The sequence below is a fragment of the Ursus maritimus genome, assembly GCF_017311325.1.
Source record: "Ursus maritimus isolate PB19 chromosome X unlocalized genomic scaffold, ASM1731132v1 scaffold_X1, whole genome shotgun sequence".
Classification (NCBI taxonomy): domain Eukaryota; kingdom Metazoa; phylum Chordata; class Mammalia; order Carnivora; family Ursidae; genus Ursus; species Ursus maritimus.
The window spans coordinates 46141165-46164387 of NW_024423319.1; the positions used below are offsets into that span (position 1 = coordinate 46141165).

General features: G+C 36.6%; 1 protein-coding gene across 1 annotated transcript in view; it reads right to left on the bottom strand.

Annotated features, from left to right (window-relative positions):
* Positions 1 to 1643: 1643 nt before the first annotated feature.
* CENPI (centromere protein I) overlaps positions 1644 to 23223 on the bottom strand; it is a 59494-nt gene continuing 37914 nt past the window's right edge. The window contains exons 17-21 of the mRNA XM_008701699.2: positions 22290 to 22414; positions 20842 to 20890; positions 20497 to 20715; positions 3327 to 3368; positions 1644 to 2408 (exon numbers count right to left, since the gene is read on the bottom strand). Coding sequence (XP_008699921.2) covers positions 2307 to 2408; positions 3327 to 3368; positions 20497 to 20715; positions 20842 to 20890; positions 22290 to 22414 — 537 coding nt within the window. The 3' untranslated portion in view covers positions 1644 to 2306. The remainder of the gene's footprint in view (positions 2409 to 3326; positions 3369 to 20496; positions 20716 to 20841; positions 20891 to 22289; positions 22415 to 23223) is intronic.

Consider the following 23223-nt stretch of genomic DNA (forward strand, 5'->3'; position numbering starts at 1 on the left):
ACCCCTTCTCACAAATGAAAAGTTCCACTTGATCTTAACGACCAAAGTATCATGTTCTGAATAACAATATGGAAAGTTATTTGGACTGCAAACTTAAAAACAAAAGAGAACTCTCTACATAAGAAAGGTTATCTATTGGGGACACTATCACATTTACTTCAAAGTAGCTAAAACTTTTTTACCCGGGTATATAGGCAACATTCCACACCAATAAATGCTCCCTCTCTTGTTCGAAACACTTTTTTCACTTGGCTTCCGTCACAACAACCAGTCTCCTCACTTTTCTTCTAGCCACTGGTGGGTCTTTCTCAGCTTTTGCTGGTTCCTCCTTTTCTCTTCTACTTCTTAATATTGGCTTACACCACAGGACTCAGTCCTTTGCTGTCTTTCCCTTCTTTTTTCTAGCTGCACTAAGTGATCCCATATAATGTAATGGCTATTCACTAATGATGCCCAAATTAATTTTGCCAGTCCCAACGTGTACCCTGAACTCTAGACCTGGATATCCACCTACCTACTCAGCATCTCCAACCTAACATGGCCAAAACAGAACTTCTGAGTCCACATTCCTTCAAACCTGTTCCTCCTCCAGGATGCCTCATCTCTGCATCCCAGAACTCACCCAGTTGCTCAAAAACCTAGGAGTTACCCTTTACTCCTCTCTTTCCCTTTCTTCATATCCAAGCTAACAGTAGATCCTATCTTCTCTACGTTTAAAGTAGAGCCTAAATCCAGTATCTAACCACCTCCCCCATCATCTACCACACTAGTCTAAGACTCTTGTCTGGAACTCTTAATAACTTAACTGGTCTCTCTGCTTTAACCCTTAATTTTCTTCAGTCTAACCTTCAAACTACAGCTCCATACAGGTAAATCAAAGTATATCATTCTGCTCTCAATCCTTCTAATGGCTTCCTATCATATATCTATAACACATTACAAGGGTCTTCATGAAACTACTTTCTGGCTTGTCTATTTCATTTCTTACCACTCTTCTCCTTTAATTACTCTATTGTAACCTTACTGGCCTCTCTGCTATTCCTCAAATGTGCCAACTAAGTTAACATTTTTAAGACTTTCACAACTTGCCTTTACCTATGCCCAGAATGCTCTTTCTCCAAATATTCACATGGCTCATATACTTATTTCATTAGGGCTCCTGCATAGGTCACCTCAAACAGGCCTTAAAGTAGCAACCCTCTCAATTTTCTGCTCCTATTCCTTGCTGCTTCTTTATAGCACCTCATACTATATTTTTGCATATATTTTTATTGTCTGCCTTCTCCAAAGGGATGTAGTAAATTCTACAAAAGCTGTACTTTATATTGATCACAGCTATACAGCAGCACACAAGAGTATCTGCCACATAGTAAGCTAGATAAATATGTATTGAATCAAAAAATGAATGGGATTCTAGTCTGAACACTACCTAATAACATAGAGTTTTGTTTTGCTTTAAAGGAAAAAGAAAAACCACGAGAATGTGCCCTTAAAAACAAAATGAACTCAGCTTAATTTCTCTCAAATGATATGAATTTTATTAAAAGGGGAAGAGTTAGTAGTAGTGAGGCTGAATTTTCAGCAAGATATTCTAGCTACTACAAAATTTTTTTAAAAGCTTCCGAATTATCCCTGAAAATAAAGTCTGTTTATTTGGGCCTGACCGCTTAAAAATGGGATATATAACATATACATACACACACAGACACAAAATAGTACAGTTTTGTGAAATCAAACTGGAATAAATAGGAACATTTTAGATTATCCCACAATCCTCTCCACTTCCTTCTCTCATCAAATTGCTACCAGTGAAGGCCCAGGAAGCTACCAACTAGTTAAAGTTGTAAATGTTATATCCTGTTAATTTGATGCTGACACTGTTGTTCACAATAAGGAAAATGACAATATCCCCAGAGGTTTCAGAGGCAGGGCATTTTGCATGAGTATGTCTGTGGCTTAACTGCCACTATATATTACCTGCTCTCTTCCATCAATGCAACTTACAGTCAACAAGAATGTAAAAAATCCCATAACATAACAGATGTATCTACGTATAATTTGGTGGAAGGCAGAAGAAGCTAGATCCTGAAGAATAAAGCTAGCCACACTGAGGCTCTCCTGGGCCACGCAAAGAAGGCCAGTCCAAGTACTCCCTGAGGATGGCAGTCTGTTGATGAAAAGATTATGGAAACTCAAGTTGAACCACTTGGCCTCTCTAGCAACAAGGAAAAGAATTTAGTCCGGTATGGTCAGTTCGTTTCAGTCAAAATTCACTTAATGTTGATGCTGTGGTTTATGCTCTCTGATCAGGGGACAGAAGAATGATGAATACTACTTCTTATGAAAAGTTTCAAGCCTTGTAACCCCTCTGAAAATAAATAGTCCAAATACCAGTTCCATTTCTTTCCCTGCAGGTACAAAAAAGGGAAAATTACTTATCAAATATTTACTATGCTTATTCTCTACCTCCTCTTCTTTGCCTAGGAAAAGTTCCCAATGTCCTGAATGCACATACCAAGAATTAGCTCAGAGGGGCCAGGTTCCTAACTGGAACTCAGGCACTAAAGTAACATCCAAACCAGAAAGTACTCAGTTTAAGAGCTAAACATTCCTTTTATCATACTGGCAAAACATTTAAGCTGTTCAACTGAACAAGTACTATGAAATGGAAATGGGTCATCATCCCCATGCTCTAGAAATTTAACATCTAAAATGGATAACGTGGGAGCAGACATTATTATATCACTGCCTACATTAAATATGTATACAGCAGAGTTTCTATAATGAGATAACTGGTTAGGTTTTGTTAAATCAGCCTCATTACAGTCACACTTTCGAGACATGCAACTGTACTATAAAATGAGACAATGCACAGATACAACAGCAAGAGTCAAACTATGAATAGTTATATCTTAGAGAAGACTGTAGAGGATATGTGCCATCAAATTCACATAAAAGTCACTGGAAATAGGGGCGCCTGGGTGGCACAGTGGTTAAGCATCTGCCTTCGGCTCAGGACGTGATCCCAGCGTTACGGGATCGAGCCCCACTTCAGGCTCCTCCACTAGGAGCCTGCTTCTTCCTCTCCCACTCCCCCTGCTTGTGTCCCACTCCTCCCTCTCTCGCTGGCTGTCTCTATCTCTGTCGAATACATAAATAAAATCTTTAAAAAAAAAAGTCACTGGAAATAATTCAAGAGGCAAGCACTTCACTTTGACTTTGTGGAGGCAGCAGGCTTAAGACTGGGAGAAAAGGAAAAGTATAAATTTGTTGATGAAATGAAGCTATAGTAAATCCCTGAACATGATGAAAATAAATGTATTTACCCGAATAGAGCTCACGTTTACTGTTCTTCCTTCTGGCCATTCCTTAAAAAACAAAAACAAAAAAAGTGGGGAGACAGGAGATGAAAATATTTGGTTAGCAAAAATTACCAGAAAATTAAGATGGTTCTTCACTGTCTGATTCATTTGCTACATTTATTCCTACTATCACTCTTGCATTCCTTTTGAGTAAACACTCACTGTAACCTTCCAAATTTCTCCCTAATAGCACAAACAGAAGGAAAATAAGATTACAGTGAATAAAGTGAGTACCATTTTGCTAATTTATGGCCTCAAGTCTGTACTCAGCCACTGGAGTGAAGATAAAAAATGTTAGAGAAGGCGTCTTCTGAGGTAAAGGATACCTGAACTGAGTTTTGAAGGATGAGGGGAAATCTGGTGAGGCAGTCTGTGCACATAGATTCCATAAAAACTGATTATGAAAACTCAGACCTAGGTGATCCCATTTATATTCTATCTTTAATTATCACCCACTGTATCTCAATGAAAAGTCATCAATTCTATAACAAACATTTTTTATATATTCCTAAGAAAAAAACCATGCCTATTAAGCTATGTATAACATAATGTCTTCTTAACACTTAGAATTTTTTATTTTATTATGATTGAGTTTTAAGATGTAGGCAGATTTTGATCATACATCATTTTTATAAACATGAAATGGTAAATATAAAAAAATTAAGTAAAAGTATTTCTAAAATTTTACATTTGGAGTCCAACTCTTCTGAATTACTTTTCTACTCAAGAGCTATAGATAACTATGTTTTTTCACACAATATCATCTTCTGTGCCAGAGTGTTGGCAATGCAACATTTCTTAAAAGAACTAAAAGATACTAGTGTTGGGGTCCCAATTACATAAACCTAACCTATTTTTGGCTCCTACTTCAAGGAAAGTCCATAACATGTATGGTTCATGGCTTCCCCCCACCCTTTCTTCTAAGACATTTGGTTTTGGGGGCTTAAAAGAGTGATCCAATATTTTCTACAAGTCTTTTCCCCAACCTGCTGACAACCATCCTGCAAGGTCTGATTCTGGTAATCTGCCTGGGCACACTCAAAAACAGCAAATGACAACTGTATTTTCATTGCTGCCTGACATCAATTGCAAGATGCATCCTGATCTCTGAGAAGCTAAAAAGTGAAAAGAACATGTGTTTTTATTGATTAAATATACTCCATGCTTATGAATTCCATATTTATTTCTCTAGTTCCAACTTCTCTCCTGAACTCCAAGCCCAGCTTCAAATTGCCTATACTTACACTTCTTGGATGTCTAACAGGCATCTCAAACTTAAGGAGGTCAAAACAGAACTTGAGTCTCAACCTGCCCTCCCCCCAAACCAAAATAACCTCTCCTGTTCTTTCATCAGTATTCCTCTTATTAATACATGGAACCACCATCAACCGAGTTGCTCAATTAAAAAGAACTCAAAAGTCCTTTTCTTTTTCTCGTTCCCACTTTTTTTTATTAGTTTCAGAGGTAGAATATAGTGATTCACCAGTTGTATATAACACCCAGTGCTCATCACATCAAGTGTCCTCCTTAATGCCCATCACCCAGTTACCCCATCCCCCCACCTACCTCCCCTCCAGCAGCCCTCAGTTTGTTTCCTAGAGTTCAGCGTCTCTTATGGTTTGCCTCCCACTTCTAATGAAGCCATTCATCAAGTCCTGTCTGTTCTACCTCTGCAATACATCTCAAATCAGTCCACTTCCATCCATTTCTACTACCACCATATGTATACAACTCTCTACCAGTATCTCTTGTCTAGACTCTACCAAAAGCCTCCTAATTGGTGCCCCTGCAGCCACTTGGGCCTCTGATAACTCTATCCTCCATAGAAAAGCCAAAGTGATCTCTATTAAACATAAACTCGGATCATACTAAGACTTTGCTTTAAAAAATTTCCATTGTTTCCCATGGCACTCCCAACAGATCTGTAAGAGAGATAGCCCCTGAATCTCTGCCATCTTACTTCATTCCACTCTCACTCTTGTTCCTGAAGCTATAAGACACACTGGCCTTCCTTTTTTCCTTGAACCCCTTGAGTCACTGTATTCCCAATGCCTGGAAGGCTCTTATTCCAGCTATTCCTAGGCTGGCTTATTTTCATCTTTTAGAAGAAATCTTAGACTAAATGCCACCACCTCAAAAAGCCTTTCTTGAACACTCATTCCTGACAACTTGCCACTCTTTCTCTTACCCAACCCTGTTTACCTCCCTTCCTAGCATTTCTCAAAATTCAAAATGATCATGTTTACTTATTTCATTACTTGTTTACTGTTTGTTCTTATTTGAATATAAACTCCATTTGGGCAGAGATGGTATCTGTCTTCTTAGGTACTATATTCCCAGTGTGAGAGGCATAGCGAACACAAAATAAATATTTGTTGAATGAATAAACAGGTTAATTATGATAAAATCATGGGTAATTATGATAAAATCTAGAGTTTCAAAATTTCCTGAAATGTAGGCTCTACAAATGTTCAAAATATTTCAACTCATTAACTGAGTGGAGTTCTTTGATATTGAGAATGGATTGGCCAAATTAAATTTACTAAATTATCTCTAAAAAGCTGACTAGTTTGAAATAATTACAACGTTAAAATTCCATAAAATAAAAATGTCAGCACTACATCATACCGCCATGGTATCAGAGGTTATTTTTACAATCTCAAAGGTAAGATTACTTAGTGAGCAATTTGTTGGTGACAAGGGCTCAAAAGGCATTCTTTCAAAACACAGCTTGACATTAAAAACCTAGTATTTTCAGAACCATATAGAAACATCATCAGTTACAAAAATGGCAGTTTCACATTTTGCCAAATGTGCTCTATGCTACTAGAATTTAAACCTTCCAGTCAGAACCAACCTTCCTTCAACATTTTAAAAACTGTTTTCTGATTTAAAAGAATATATCAATCAATTCCTGATCCTACAAAACGAGCCTGCTTACCTATGTTCAAGTTGATAATATTTACTATTTTAGAGACTGAGTCTTCTAACACACACAGTCTGGAACAAAAAATTATTTCACTTATGAAAATCAATCCTACTCTACCTTTAATTCCTTATAAGATTTACCAAATAAGAACTGGATGCAACCATTTTGACAGAGTATGGAGAAACCAACAAAACATTGATTGTTAGCAGAAATGTAAATTCATATAACTTCTACTAAAAGCTAAAATTTATTTGTTTTTAAGATTTTATTCATTTATTTGAGAGAGAGAAGGAGAGAGAGAGAGAGAGCACAAGTAGGAGGAGGGGTGGGTGGGGTGAGAAGGAGGCTCCCGCTGAGCAGGGAGCCTGACATAGGGGTTGATCCCAGTACCCCGGGTTCATGATCTGAGCCAAAGGCAGACACTTAACTGACTCAGCCACACAGGCACCCCTAAAAGCTAAAATTTAACGATACCCAATAAAATCAAAAAGATATACACTTTGAAAACCATTCCACTGAGAGGAATTTTATTCACAGACACACTTACATATGTATGAAATGATGTATATGGTTTAAGTATATTCATTAGAGTATAATTTCATAAAAGAACTAGAAACAAATGTTCAACTTATATGCTTAACTCTAACATAGATTCATATGATGGAATACTATGGAGAGATCAAAAAGAATGAGGCAGCCCTTTACATACAAATATGAAACAAAAGCCTAGATATTACATCAAAAATTCAAGAGGCAGGAAAGTAAATATGGTATATAGTGTTGTAAAAAGTCATTTACACAGAAATATGTAGTATGTCTCTAGAAGGATATTCAAGAAGCCGAATGTGGTTGCTTTATGATAAAAACTGCCCACACTGAGTTCCACTTCCAGGATGAGATCATGAGTTCTGTGGCCCCACTCCCCAGAAAATGAGAAAATTTGGCAAAGACTATTTTTAAAAACCCAGCATTTAAAGTCTCTGAAGGAAGATCTCAATTCAATAATCTAACCTACTGCCTTAAGAAACTAGAAACAGGAAAGCAAACTAAACTCAAAGTAAGAAGAAAGTACAAGTGACCCTTGAATTATATGCAGTTAGGGATGCCAACCATGGTGCAGTCAAAAATATGTGTATAACTTTGGCTCCCCAAAAACTTAACTACTGACAACCTGTTGACCAGAAGCCTGTACAATAACATAAACAATCGATTAGTACATATTTTATATGCATTATATAATGTATTCTTACAATAAAGTAAGCTAGAGAAAAGAAAACATTACCACCTTACACCAGTTAGAATGGCTAAAATGAACAAGACAGGAAACAATAAATGTTGGTGCGGATGGGAACGCAAGCTTGTACGGCCACTCTGGAAAACAGTATGGAGGTTCCTCAGGATGTTAAAAATAGGGCTACCCTATGAGTCAGCAATTGCACTACTGGGTATTTAGCCCAAAGATACAGATATAGTGAAAAGAAGGAGCAGGTGATGTGATGAGCACTCGGTGTTATTTGCAACTGATGAATTATTGAACACTACATCTGAAACTGATGCTGTACTATACGTTGGCTAATTGAATTTAAATTTTTAAAAATGTTATTATGAAAATCCTAAGGAAAATACATTTACAGAACTATACTGCATTTATTGAAAAAAAAAATCTGCATGAAGTGGACTCATGCAGTTCAAACCTGTGTTGTAAAGGGTCAATCATAAATAATAATGAATAGAACAAGAAATAAATGAAACAAAGAACAGAAAAACAGGGGCTCCTGGGTGGCTCAGTCAGTTAAGCATCTGCCTTCAGCTCAGGTCTTGATCCTGGGGTCTTGGGATGGAGCCCCACATCAGGCTCCCTGCTCAATAGGGAGTCTGCTTCTCCCTCTCCCTCTGCTCCTCCCCCCACTCATGCTCTCTCTCTCTCTCAAATAAAATCTTTAAAAAAAAAGAATATCAGGGGCGCCTGGGTGGCACAGCGGTTAAGCGTCTGCCTTCGGCTCAGGGCGTGATCCCGGCATTATGGGATCGAGCCCCACATCAGGCTCCTCCGAAATGAGCCTGCTTCTTCCTCTCCCACTCCCCCTGCTTGTGTTCCCTCTCTCGCTGGCTGTCTCTATCTCTGTCGAATAAATAAATAAAATATTAAAAAAAAAGAATATCAAAACAAAGAGTCTCACACTTCCTGATTTCAAAACTTACCATAAAGTTACAGTAATTAAAACAGTGTGGTACTGGCATGAAGACAGACCTACAGATCAGTGGAACAGAATAGAGAGCTGAGAAATAAACTCTCATGTAGTATATGGTCAAAAGACCTTTGATAAAGGTGTCAAGACCACTTAAAGAGGAAAGAACAGTCTCTCCAACAAATAGTGCTGGGGAAAGTGGATATGCACAAGCAGAAGAATGAAGCTGACCACTTACTTTATACCACAGACAAGAATGAACTCAAAATGAATTAAAAACCTGAACATAAGACTTAAAACTATAAAATCCCTAGAAGAAAACATAGGAGAAAAGCTTTATGACACTGGATTGTGCAATGATTTCTTGGATATGACACCAAAAGCACAGGAAACAAAAGCAAAAACAGAAAAAAAACCAAAACAACAAGACTACCTTAAACTTAAAAACTTTTTTTTTAAGATTTTATTTATTTATTTAACACAGATAGAGACAGCCAGCAGAGAGGGAACACAAGCAGGGGGAGTGGGAGAGGAAGAAGCAGGCTCATAGCAGAGGAGCCTGATGTGGGGCTCGATCCCATAACGCCGGGATCACGCCCTGAGCCGAAGGCAGATGCTTAACTGCTGTGCCACCCAGGCGCCCCTAAACTTAAAAACTTCTACATGTTGACAGATACAATTAACAGAATGAAAAGGCAACCGATGGAATGGGGGAGAATCTTTGTAAATCACTTATCTGATAAGAGGTAAATATCAAGACTTTTTATATAAAGAACTCCCACAACTGAACAACAAAAAAAACAAATAATCTGATTTGAAAAAATGGGCAAAGGACTTGAATAGACATTCCTCCAAAGATAACACATGACTAATGAGCACATGAAAAGATGCTCTACATCACTAATCATTAGGGAAATGAGAATCAAAACCACAGTGAGATACCACCTCACATCCACAGGATGGCTATCAAAAAAAAACAACAACAGAAAATAAGAAGTGTTGGTGAGGACATTGAGAAATTGGAACCCCTGTGCCCTGCTGGTATGAATATAAACTCAATACGGAAACACTTATGGAAAACAGTACAATGTTTCTTAAAAAAAGTATAAATAGAATTACCATTCCACTCCTGGGTATATACCCAAAAGAACTGAAAGCAAGGACATGAACAGATAATTCTATACCCATATTCACAGCAAAGAGCCAAAAATGAGAAGTAATCCAAGTGTCCATCAAAAGATAAAACAGACATGGGTGGACCTAGAGGGTATTATGCTAAATGAAATAAATCAGACTGAGAAAAACAAATACCATACAATTTCGCTCATGTGGTATCTAAAAAACCATATAAATGAATAAATAAACAAAAACCAGAATTCGACCTATAAATACAGAGAACTGATGGCCACTAGAGGGAAGGAGGTAAGGAAGATAAGCAAAATGAGTGGTGGGGAGCAGGACATACAGGCTTCCAGTTAGTTATGAAATGAATGAATCACAGAAATAAAAGGTACAGCATAGGGCATATAATCAGTGGTACTGTAATAGCATTGTATGGTGACACATGGTGGCTATACTTGTGATGAGCACAGCATAACGTATAGAGAAGCTGAATCACTATGTTGCACAACTGAAACTAATGTAACATTGTGTGTCAACTATACTAAAATGAAAAAAAATTTAAAGAGGGATTGAGATTTAAAAAAGAACAGATAAACAGAATAGTATACACATACAGTGGAATATTATTCAGCCTTAAAAAAGGAAGGGTATTTGTACACATGCTATGTTAGGCATGAACCCTGAAGACATGCTAAGTGAAGTAAGCTATTTACAAAAGGACAAACACTATATGATTTCACTTATATGAGGTACATAGAGTAGACTCAAACTGAGACTAAAAACAGGATGAAGGCTACAAAGGACTGTGGGGAGGAGGGAATAGGGAAATATTGTTTAATAGGTGGAGTTTTAGTTTCACCAGATGAAAAGAGTTCTGTGGATGGACCGGGGTAATGGTAGCACAACAATGTAAATGTATTTAATGTCATTAAATCATATACTTAAAAATGGTTAAGATGGTAAATATTATGTTATGTGTATTTAATTACAATTAAAACTAAAAAAAAATTTAAGTAGAGAAAAAGCAATGAAACCAAATTGGTTCTTTCAAAAGGTCAGCAATATTGACAAACTAGCTAGGCTAAATACACAAAAAAAGAGAGAAAATTCAAATCACTAAGATCAGGAATGAAAGGGGGAAATCACTACCAACTTTACAGAAATAAAAGGTATCATAAGGTGTATCAGTAAATTAGATAAAGTATATGAAATGGACAAATTCTAGATAAACAACTAAATGTTGAACATGACTCAAGAAGAAACAGAACAGCTGAATAGAACTATAACAAGAGGTTGAATAGTAATTTAAAATCTTCTCAGTAATAAAAGCCCATGACCAGATGGCTTCACTGGTAAAATCTATCAGATATTTAAAGAAGAATTAATGCCAATCCTTCACAAACTTTTCCAAAGAGTAGGAGAAAGAATACTTCCTAACTTATTCTATCAGGCCAGAATTAATCTGAAACCAAAACCAGACAAAGACATCCAAGGAAAAAATCAATATCCCTTATCAACCACAACCTACTAAGAAATCAAATCTGGCAACATCTGAAAAGGATTGTTTTCCATGACTAAGTGGGATTTATCCCAGGAATGCAAGGTTGGCTAAATATCTAAATATTTAGCAGATTAACATTATCAGCAGAAGAAAGGGCAGGAACCATATGATCATATTTGTAGATACAGGAAAGAGCATTTCACAAAACCCAACACTGTTTCCTGATAAAAACACTCAATGAACTACAATTAGAAAGGCAGTTCCTCAACCTGATAAGGGGCATCCATGAACACTCTTAATATCACACTGCAGGAAAGTGAAATTACTTCCCCAATAATCAAGAAAAAAATAAACTTGTCCATTCTTGCCTCTTTTCTTCAACATTAATTGTACCTGAGGTTCCAGGGAATGCAATTAGTTAGACAAGAAAAAAAACCCCAAAAGATCCAGATTTTAAAGGAGGAAATAAAATTATCTGTTTGCAGATAACATAATCTTGTGTATAGAAAATCCTAAGGGATCCACTGAAAAGCTGTAAAACGTAAAAATGAGTTTTAAAAAAAAATGAGTTCAACAAGGTTTCAGGATGTAAGATCAATATACACAAATCGACTGCATTTCTATACAGCATTAATGAGCAATCTGAACAGGAAATTAAGAAAACTATTGTAAAACAATGTCTCTGAGTGACACATTGGACCAGATGGACATAATAGATATACACAGAATATTTTAGCCATAAACAACAGAATACACATTCTCTTCTAGTGCACATGGAACATTCTGAAGGGCAGATCACATATTAGGCCACAAAACAAGCCTCAATAAATTTAAGAAGATGGAAATCATATCATGCTCCTTTTCCAATTACAATGGTATGAAACTGGGAAAAAAAATCACAAGAAAAAAAACTGGAGAAAACACAAACACATGGAGACTAAACAACATGATATTAAACAACCAATGGGTCAATGAAGCAATCAAAGAAGAAATAAAAAATACATGGAGACAAATGAAAATGAAAACACAACAGTCCCAAATCTTTGTGACACAGAGAAAGTACTTCTACGAGGGAAATGTATAGCCATGCAGGCCCACCTCAAGAGCAAGAAAAAGCTCAAAAGCAATCTAAACTTACACCTAAAAAAACTAGAAAAAGAAGAACAAAGAAATCCCAAGGTGAGGGGAGGAAAGATAAAATTGATAAACCCTTACCAGACTCATCAAGAAAAAGAGAAAGGACCCAAATAAATAAAATCAGAAATCAGAGAAAGTAAGAACTAACACCAAATACAAAGGATTATAAGGGAATAACTGTGAAAACTTAGATGCCAACAAAGTGGACTACCTAGGATAAATACCCAGAAACATGCAATTTTCTAAAACTGAACCAGGAAGAAATAGAAAATCTGAACAGACCAATTACAAGTAACAAAACTGAATAGATAATAATAAAAAAAAAACTACCAAAAAATAAAAGTCCAGGACCTGATGGATTCACAGGTGAATTCTACCAAACTTGTTTTTTTAAAGGTTTATTTATGGGGCACCTGGGTGGCTCAGTCAGTTAAGTGTCTGCCTTCGGCTCAGGTCATGATCCCAGATCAAGCCCCGCGTCAGGCTCCTTGCTTAGCGGGGAGAACCTGCTTCTCCCTCTCTCTCTGACTGCTGCTCCCCATTTGTGCTCTCTTGCTATTTCTCCCTGTCAAATAAATAAAATCTTTAAAAAAAATTTTTTTTAATTTATTTATTTACTTGAGAGAAAGAGTGAAAGAGAGCAGGGGGAGGGGCAGAGAGAGAGAGAGAAAGAATTCCAAGCAGACTCCACACTGAGCATGGAGCCTATCACAGGGCCAATCTCACAACCACAAGATCATGACCTGAGCCGAAACTGAGAGCTGGACGCTTAACCGACTGAGCCACCCAAGTGCCCCGAATTCTACCAAACTTTTAACAAAGACTTAATACTTATTCTCCCCAAACTATTCCAAAAAATATAAGAGCAAGGAAAGCTTCCAAATACATTCTACAAGGCCAGCATTACTCTGATACCAAAACCACACAAAGATGCCACAAAAAAAGAAAAATTCAGACCAATATCCCTAATGTACACAGATGGCAAAAATCCTCCACAAAATATAAGCAAACTGCATATAACAATACATTAAAACAATCATTCAGGAACACTTGGGTGGCTCAATCAGTTAAACAACTGCCTTTGGCTCAGGTCATGATTCCAGGTCCTGGGATCGAGTCCCACTTCAGGCTCCTTGCTCAGAGGGGAGCCTGCTTCTACCTCTGCCTGGTCTACCTGTTCTGCCTGCCGCTCCCCCTGCTTGGGCTCTCTCTTTGACAAATAAATAAAATCTTTAAAAAAAAATAAAACAATCATTCATTATTTGCAGATGACATGATACTATATGCAGAAAACTCTAAAGACTGCACCAAGAAACTACTAGGACTGATAAATGAATTCAGTAAGGTCACATGATACAAAATTAATATAGAAATCCACTGCGTTTCTATACACCAATAATGGAGTAGCAGAAAGAGAAATTAAGAAAGCAACACCATTTATAACTGCACCAAAAAAAATAAAATACCTAGGAATAAATTTAACCAAAGAGTGGAAAGACCTATACTCTGAAAAGTATAAGATACTGATGAAAGAAATTGAAGATAACACAAAGAAATGGAAAAACATTCAATGTTCATGGACTGGAAGAACAAATATTGTTAAAATGTCTATATTACCAGGAAAGAGCCCAGATGTCCATCAACAGATGAATGGATAAAGAAGATGTGGGATAGATATACAATGGAATATTACTCAGCCATCAAAAAGAATGAAATCTTGCCATTTGCGATGACGTGGATGGAACTAGAGGCTATTAAGCTAAGTGAAGTCAGTCAGAGATAGACAAATACCATATGATTTTACTCATAAGTGGTATCTAAAAAAAACAAAACAGAAAACAAACACAACAAATGAATAAACAAGTAGAATCAGACTTATAAATACAGAGAATTGATAGTTGCCAAAGGGGAGGGGGTAGGGGGTTGGGCAAAATTAGGTGAAGGGATGTGGGGGATATAGGCTTCCAGTTATGAAAGGAGTAAGTCATGTGAATAAAAGACCCAGCATAAGGAATATAGTCAATGATATTGTAATAGCCACGTAATGGGACAGATAGTAGCTACACTTGTGGTGAACATAGCCTAATGTATAAACTTGCTGAATCACTACGTTGTACACCTCAAACTAACATAACATTGTGTGTCAACTATATTCAAAAAAAGAAAGAAAACAATTACATTTATAATAACATCAAAAAACCAAATAATCAGGAATAAATTTAACAAAAGAAGTATAAAACTTAATTCTATGAAAACTATAAAACATTGTTGACAAAAACTAAAGGGGACCTAAATAATTGCAAAGACATTCTATGTTCACAGATCAGAAGACAACATTGTTAAGATGGCAATACTGTCCAAATTGATCTAGGGATTACCTATCAGAATCCCATCTGGTTCTTTGTAGAAACTGGCAAGCTAATTCTAAAATTCATATGGAATTTCAAGGGAACAAGAATAACCAAAACAATCTTGGAAACGAACAAAGCTGGAGGTCCCATATTTCCTGAGTTCAAAGCTGATTTCAAAGCTACAATCAAGATAGTTTTGTACTGGTGTAAGGATAGACATAGATTAATGGAAAAGAACTGAGAGTCCAAAAATAAATCCATAATCTATGGTCAATTGATTTTTGAAGGTTCCAAGACATTTTAATAGGAAAAGAATAATCTTTTCAAAAAATGGTGTTGGGAAAACTGAAGAGCCACATGCAAAAAAATGGAATTAGATACCTATATCACATCCTATACAAAAATTAACACAAAATAGATTAAAAAAATCTAAATATAAGAGCTAAAACTATAAAACTCTTACACAAAACACAGGAATAAATTCATGATCTTGGGTTAGGCAGTGATTTCTGAGCTATGACATAAAAAGCACAAGCAATACACTAACAACCAATTATCCACAAAGGAAATTAAGAGGGACGCCTGGGTAGCTCAGGCAGTTAAGCATCCAACTCTTGGTTTCAGCCTAAAGTCATTATCTCAGGGTCATGAGATATAGAACTACCAGATGATCCCAAGCAGACTCCACACTGAGCACAGAACCCAACATATAAATGGCCGGCAGATACATAAAAAGGTGCCCAACATCACTGACCATCAGGGAAATGCAAAACAAAACCACAATGAGATATCACCTTACACCTGTTAAGATTAACTTTATCAAAAAAACAAACAAGTGTTGGCAAGAATGTAGAGAAAAGGCACCCCTTGTACGCTGTTAGTGGGAATGTAAATTGGTGCCCTGCTATGGAAAACAGTATGGAGATTCCTCAAAAAATTAAAAATAGAACTACCATATGATCCAGCAATTCCACTTTTGGGTACACATCCAAAGGAACTAAAATTAGGATCTCTCCTATCTAAACTCACATGTTCGCTACAGCATTATTCACAATAGCCAAGACAGGGAAGCAACCTAAATATCCACCAACAGATGAATGGATCAAGAAAATGTGGTATATACATACAATGGAATATTATGCAGCCTTTAAAAAGAAGGAAATCCTGCCATTTATGAGAACATGGATAACCTAAAGGAAATTACGCTAGGTGAAATAAGCCAAACACAGAAGGACAAATACTACATGATATCACTTATATGTTGAATCTAAAATAAACTCATAGAAGCTAAGAGCAGAATGGTGGTTGCCAGGGGCTGGGGACATAGGAAGTCATTTTTAAAAAGCACAAGAGACAGAATAAAAAAATTCATAAATTAAAAGTTCACCAAAATTAAAAACTTTTGTCCTTCAAGAGATCAACAAAAAAATGACAAGACAACCCACAGAATAGAAAACATTTGTAAATATATATCTGATAAGCAACTTGAAACTAGAATATAGAAGTGACTCTCAATGAGTCAATAACAATAAGACAAATAACCTAACTTAAATATGGGCAAAGGGTCTGAACAGACACTTCTCCAAAGAAAATATATATTAGGCAATGGGCAATAAGCACATAAAAAGATACTGAACATAAACAACTATCAGGGAAATGAAAACTGAAACCACAGTAAGTTACTACATCATACCCTCTAGGATGGCTAGAATAAAAAAAAAACAACAGAGAATAACAAGTCTTAGGAAGATACAGAGAAAATGGAATCCTCACACACTGTTGGTAGGAATGTAAAATGGTGCAGCTACTTTGGAAAACAGTCTGGAAGTTCCTCCAATAGTTAAACATAGAGGTACCATAAAATCCAGCATTCTCGCCCCTAAGTATATACCCAAGAGAAAGGAAAACATGTTCACACAAAACCTTGAACATAAATCTTTATAGAACCATCATTCATAATAGCCAAAAAGTAGAAATAACCCAGAAGTCCATCAACTGATGGATAAACAAAATGGAGCACATCTGTACTAAAAAATATTATTTGGCAATAAAAACAAATGAAGTAGTGATTCATGTTATGCCATAGATGAAACTTAAAAACATTATGCTATATTGCATGGTGCACTGGGTGTTATACGCAACTAACGAATCATCGAGCCTTACATCGGAAACCGGGGATGTACTGTAAGGTGACTAACATAATATAATAAAAACTCATTAAAAAATAACATTATGCTAAGTGAAAGAAGCCAGTCATAAAACAACATGTATTGTATGAGTTCATTTTTATGAATTTCCAGAATATGTGAATCTACATAGATAAAAAAAATAGATTAGTATTTGCCAGGATGGGTGCAGGGAATGGAGAGACAGGAGTGACAGCTAAGGGTTATAAGGTTTCTTTTGGGGTAAAAAATATATATATATATATATATTATGATGATGCACCACTCTGTGAATACACTAAAAGCTACTGAACTGTATACTTTAAATATGTGAACTGTATTGTATTTGAACTGTATCTTAATAAAGCTGTTTTAAAAAGACAAATTTTTAAAAAGTGCCCTTATCTTTTAAAGGTATATAATGAAGCATTTACAGCAAAATTATATAACATTTGGTAATTTGCTTCAAAATAATTGGGTGGAGTGAGAGGGTAAAACTAGGTGGGAGTAGAAACTGAGCTGGGTGATGGGTATGTGGGGGTTTATTTACTATTCTCTCTACTTGTGTGTTTGAAATTTACAACATAAAAAAGTTTTGTTAAAAAAAAAAAGTAACAAAGACTTAACTCTATGGTAAGGAATGCCAAAATCTATGGTAAGGTAAGCCAATATCTAGAAGATGAGAACCCAGATGGGTAAATCTAATTCTCAAAGTCACTCTTGGCTTTACCAATTTGCCAATCCAGAGGAATCAGCTGCAAAACTGAGCTGCACTTCCACAGCTTCAAAGGGCTAAGGTAACTAAAGTCAAAGCACAGGGTTTGCCAAAAGTGGGAACTCTTATAAACCAAACCCCACTTTACACTGGAAACCCAAAAGACTACACCTTCAAGGTAAGAGTTCACCAGAAGTAAATTAGCCTTCTCACAGGCTGGCAGTCTATCCACCTATGATCCAAGGAACCTTAGGCATAGAACTTGGATTAGGGTAATCCCAGACAAAGAGCACTCCTAGGTACCCGTAAGAAGCAAATGAAAGTTCTCTCTGCAGGGAGATCTCACTCTAATCTCTGATTCCTTCTACAAATAATATCCCAGGTATCCAGCACATGGCCAAAAATAACCAGACACACAAAGAAATCAAGCAACATGAGGAAGCAGCAGCAGAAAACAGAGGCAACAGATACACATGGAAAGTTCTGATACTGGAATTATTGGACACAGATTATAAAACAATGCTTACTAAGTTTGTTTACTTTTTAAAGATTTGTATTTATTTGATAGAGAGAGAGAGAGAGAGAGCACAATCAGGGGGAGCAGCAGGTAGAGGGAGAGGGAGAAGCAGACTCCCGCTGAGCAGGGAGCCGGATGCAGGGCTCGATTCCAAGGACCCTGGGATCATGACCTGAGCCGAAGGCAGACGCTTAACTGACTGAGCCACCCAGGCGCCCCAAACAATGCTTACTAAGTTTAAAGAAAAGAAACATTAGATGGGGAAAACTAGAAGCAATAAAATGGCTACCTAAAGACAAAGAAGAGAAAAGGAGGAGACAAGAATGGAAGCGAGATTTCTATAGTTTAGAATTTTTTACATATGGTAAATGTTTTACATATTCTAGGAATGAAATTAAATTTTAAAAAGCAACCTCTAGGGACACCATCTAGGGTGGCTCAGTCGGTTACGTGTCTGCCTTGAGCTCAGGTCATGATCCCAGGGTCCCGGGATCAGGTCCCACATCGGGCTCCTTGCTCGGGGGAGCCTGCTTTTCCCTCTGCCTGCTGCTTCCCCTGCTTGTGTTCTTTCTCTCTTTCTCTCTCTCGGACAAATAAATAAATAAAATCTTTTTAAAAAATAAATAAAAAAATAAAAAGCAACCTCTAAAGCATGAAAAGAAACTGAAGCCAATATATCTAAATATATAAAAAATATAGTATATGCACTGTACAGTTTTAGTAGGATTTAGTCCAGAGGCAAAAAGAACTAAAAGTATTCCAAATCTCATCCAGTAGTCTCATTAAGAGTAATACAAATACTATTAATTTGAAACAAGTTTTTATATATGATAAATAAGACAAGTTATTAAGGTGAGAAAAACAGAAAAAGAAGAACATCATAAAATCACTAAACTCTACAGCTCTGAAATCCCTCTCTATACTTAAAAAATAAATTTTTATTCAAATACTGAAATCGATCAATATGTTTTTGAAGGCTTACATAATACTTTTTTTACCATCTGGTCCAACTACATTTCAAGACCTCATCTTCTATCATGCTACTGGCTAGCCCAGTGGTCCTCAACCCTTGTTGTATATCAGAATAATTATATTAAAAAAGGAGATTCTGGATGTGACACTAGAGTTATTAAATCAGAGTCTCAGGGTGGGAGTAATCATGGAAAAGCACCCTGGGTACTTCTGTTCAGTTAGGGTAGAATCCCTGCTCAAGCCCTACAGTTCTACTTAAGCTCCTCAAACATGACAAGCTGTAAATAGGGGCCAGCAAACCATAGCCCATGGCTCACATCCAACCTAATACCTGTATCTGTAAATAAACTTTCATTAGCACACAACTCTGTCCATTTGTTTATCCACTGTCTATGGCTACTTTCACACTACACTGGCAAGGTTGAGTAGTCTTGACAGAGACAACATGGCCTACAAAGCCTAAAATACTTACTGCCTAGCCCTCTAACAGAAAAAATCCACTGTCCCCTGCTCCATCTTCACATTTTTCTTCAAATACTGCTCCTGTCTTGACAAGATCATGCTCATTATTCAAAGTTCTGATTAGCATCATTTCTGTAAAGCCTGAATTGGGTGAGCAACCCTGTACATTTTTTCATTGTCCTCTGTACTTCCCCTGTATTACTCATCATTCTTTATTCTAAGATGTCTATTTAATAACTGCCTCCCCAACCAGACTGTAAACTCTATGAGGACAATACCCAGATGTGTCTTGTTCACAACAGTGCCTGGTTCATTGCATGCACATATTAAGCAATTATTCAATGAATATCTCCTCCATTCTGTACATTTTTTTTCATTTTGTTTGATTTCTCAATGTTCTGATCTGTTAAGGGAATTCTGAATCTAGACTCTTATCATTGCATTTGTAATCCCATCCTGTTGTGTCATCCACATGTTTGATTATGCACACCATTTGAATTCCTCAGTTCACTGATAAAGGAATGAAGTGACAAAGACCTAACACTATGGTAAAGAATGAAAATGACAGGGCTGATGATAAAGTCTTGAGAAGACCACACTCCCTCCCTTCTAGCGTATGGATATCCATTAAATCAGCAGTCTTTGGTGAAGACTCCAACTCTAATTATAATATTATTTAGCCTGCATTTTCCATCTTGTCTAGGATTTTATGAGAGCTTCCACTTCTCCACAGCCTTTTCTTACCCAGTACTATCTCTACCCACGCAGAACTGAACTAATAATCACTCTCCCAGCTTTCTCACAACTGTACCTTTTGTCCTTTCACCTCTCTGTATTATAGTAACATTTACCAGTCTGTCTCTGCCACAAGCCCAAGCTCTTGGGAGGATAGAAACTTACTTAAATTAACTTTGAATCTCCAGAACCTAGCACAATGCCCAAAATCTAGCTGACACTTAAAAAGGAATGACTGAACACATCTTACAATTCAGACACACTAAATTTATGGCATTTCCTATATCTGCCATTATAGCATTCCTATATAAAATTTAAAAATCCTTTAAATGTCCTTACCTGTAGCAGAAAGGAAACAGCATAACTCAATAGAGCAGGGTGATAAACTAAATTTAAACTGTTTTTATACTCTGCTATTCCAGCTTTTTCTAAGACTTCAGGGTTGATATATAATCCTTTCTGGAAAGGTTTGGATGTCCATAGGCAACCAACCATGGCTGTCAAATAGTGATTAAATTCTTGATAGGTCTTGCTGCTGAAATTGAACTCTGATTTTGTCTGTTGGGAAAGAAAAAAAATACTATCACCTATTCTACCTTTCCTTCTTATTCCCAATAGATCATATATATCCAAAACTCAATTTGTAAACACTGGTGATTTAACACAGAGCTTTATCATCCATACCTTTTGTACCAACTCATTTTTCTTGGCAGCAGTCAAATTGTTACGATACCTGAAAGGGAGAATAGAATGAAATTTTGAACATTAAATGCTTTTGAAATGTAAACATAAACAAAAGTATACATTTTACATGTAAATACATGCAGATGTGCCCATACAAATACCCAGCTGTCTAGTAACGTTTTTATTTTGTGCTACACTCTTCTCAAAGAACAAAAATTAATTGAGGCTGAAACACTGAGTTATACATTTAAGATATGCACTTGACTGTATGTAAATTATACCTGAATAGAAAAATAAAAAACAATGAAGGAAATGCTTTTAATGTTTCATTACAAAAAAAATTAATGGAGGCTCAAGAGCAGAAACTGATGGGGTGCCTGGGTGGCTCAGTCAGTTAAGCAACTGACTTCAACTCAGGTCATGATCTCAGGGTCCTGGGATTGAGCCCCATGTAGGGTTCCCCACTCAGGGGGGATCTGCTTTTCCCTCTGTCTCTCCCCCTGCTTGTGCTTTCTGTCTCTCTCTCAAATAAATAAATAAATAAAATTTTTTTTAAAAAAGAGCAGTCACTGTTTATTTAAAACATGTTTTCTTAATGTAGAAAAAAGGTACAGTACAAAAGATAAAGGAGAAACTTACGTTTTTTCTTGCCTGGGAACCATTATTTAATTAGCTTACAAACATTCTAACCTTGGCATAATCCTACGAGTTATGCCAAAAGGGTCTACAACACTTGTGGACTAAAAAGAGTAATTTCATCCTACAAATGAAAGAACTAGAGGGGATTAGAAATAATACTTACAGTTTTATATAATTGGCAATAGCTCCCCTAATCTCCCAGAAAATGTTCTTTTTATCAGAGAAGCTACGTAGACCCAAATTGCTTGTCAGCAAATGACTAATTTTTCTTTAAGACACAGCAATGAGCATGAACAATGCTGAGTGCACCAGTACCACCACACAAAAGATTCTTTAACGGTGAATATTTTTTAATTTTTAAAAATGAGTGTAGCTGACATACAATATTACATTAGTTTCAAGTGTAAAACACAGAGATTTGACAAGTCTATACATTATGCTATGGTCACCACTGTAGCTATCATCTGTTACCATACAATGCTATTACAATATCATTGACTATATTCCCTATGCTGTGCCTTTTATTCCCATTAACTATGAAATTTTAAATCCATATCCCCCACAGTGACATCTTAAAAACAGTTAAGATAGCCCCATATTGGAAGGTCATTACCAAAAGAAAGACATGTTTCCTACTTCCATACGTTCTGGCAGAAAATGGAAGTAGTTTTATTGTATTTAATATTTTACTATATTACATACAATAAGTTTATTATAGTATATTTATAAATTATAATTTATTGTACAGTTGAAAAACAAAGATGGAAGTATGATCTATTCATTTATAAAACAGTAGGAATGCTTTGTACCTGTGCATGATATAACATAGCTGGTTCAGGATACTGGAATCTAGGCTGAGGAGAGCAGAATAGAAGATCCCCGGAGGAAACAACACCACTAATGGAAGGTTGTAATTTATATATATGTCACATACCTTTTGGGAAGAATGATAACATCAGTATATAGATTATTCCCCAAACCCCTCAACCAAGTTCACCCAAAGAATTAGCAATAAAGAATAAGCAATAATAGAACATAAGATTTGGGCCTATCAAGGAAATTCAAATCAAAACCACACTGAGATACCACCTTACGCCAGTTAGAATGGCAAAAATAGACAAGGCAAGAAACAACAATTGTTGGAGAGGATGTGGAGAAAGGGGATCCCTCCTACATTGTTGGTGGGAATGCAAGTTGGTACAGCCACTCTGGAAAACAGTGTGGAGGTCCCTTAAAAAGTTAAAAATTGAGCTACCCTATGATCCAGCCATTGCACTACTGGGTATTTACCCCAAAGATACAGACGTAGTGAAGAGAAGGGCCATATGCGCCCCAATGTTCATAGCAGCAATGTCCACAATAGCTAAATCGTGGAAGGAGCCGAGATGCCCTTCAACAGATGACTGGATTAAGAAGTTGTGGTCCATATATACAATGGAATGTTACTCAGCTATCAGAAAGAACGAGTTCTCAACATTTGCTACAACATGGACGGCACTGGAGGAGATAATGCTAAGTGAAATAAGTCAAGCAGAGAAAGACAACTATCATATGATTTCTCTCATCTATGGAACATAAGAACTAGGATGATCAGTAGGGGAAGAAAGGGATAAAGAAAGGGGGGTAATCAGAAGGGGGAATGAAACATGAGAGACTATGGACCATGAGAAACAAACTGAGGACTTCAGAGGGGAGGAGGGTGGGGGAATGGGATAAGCTGGGGATGGGTAGTAAGGAGGGCAC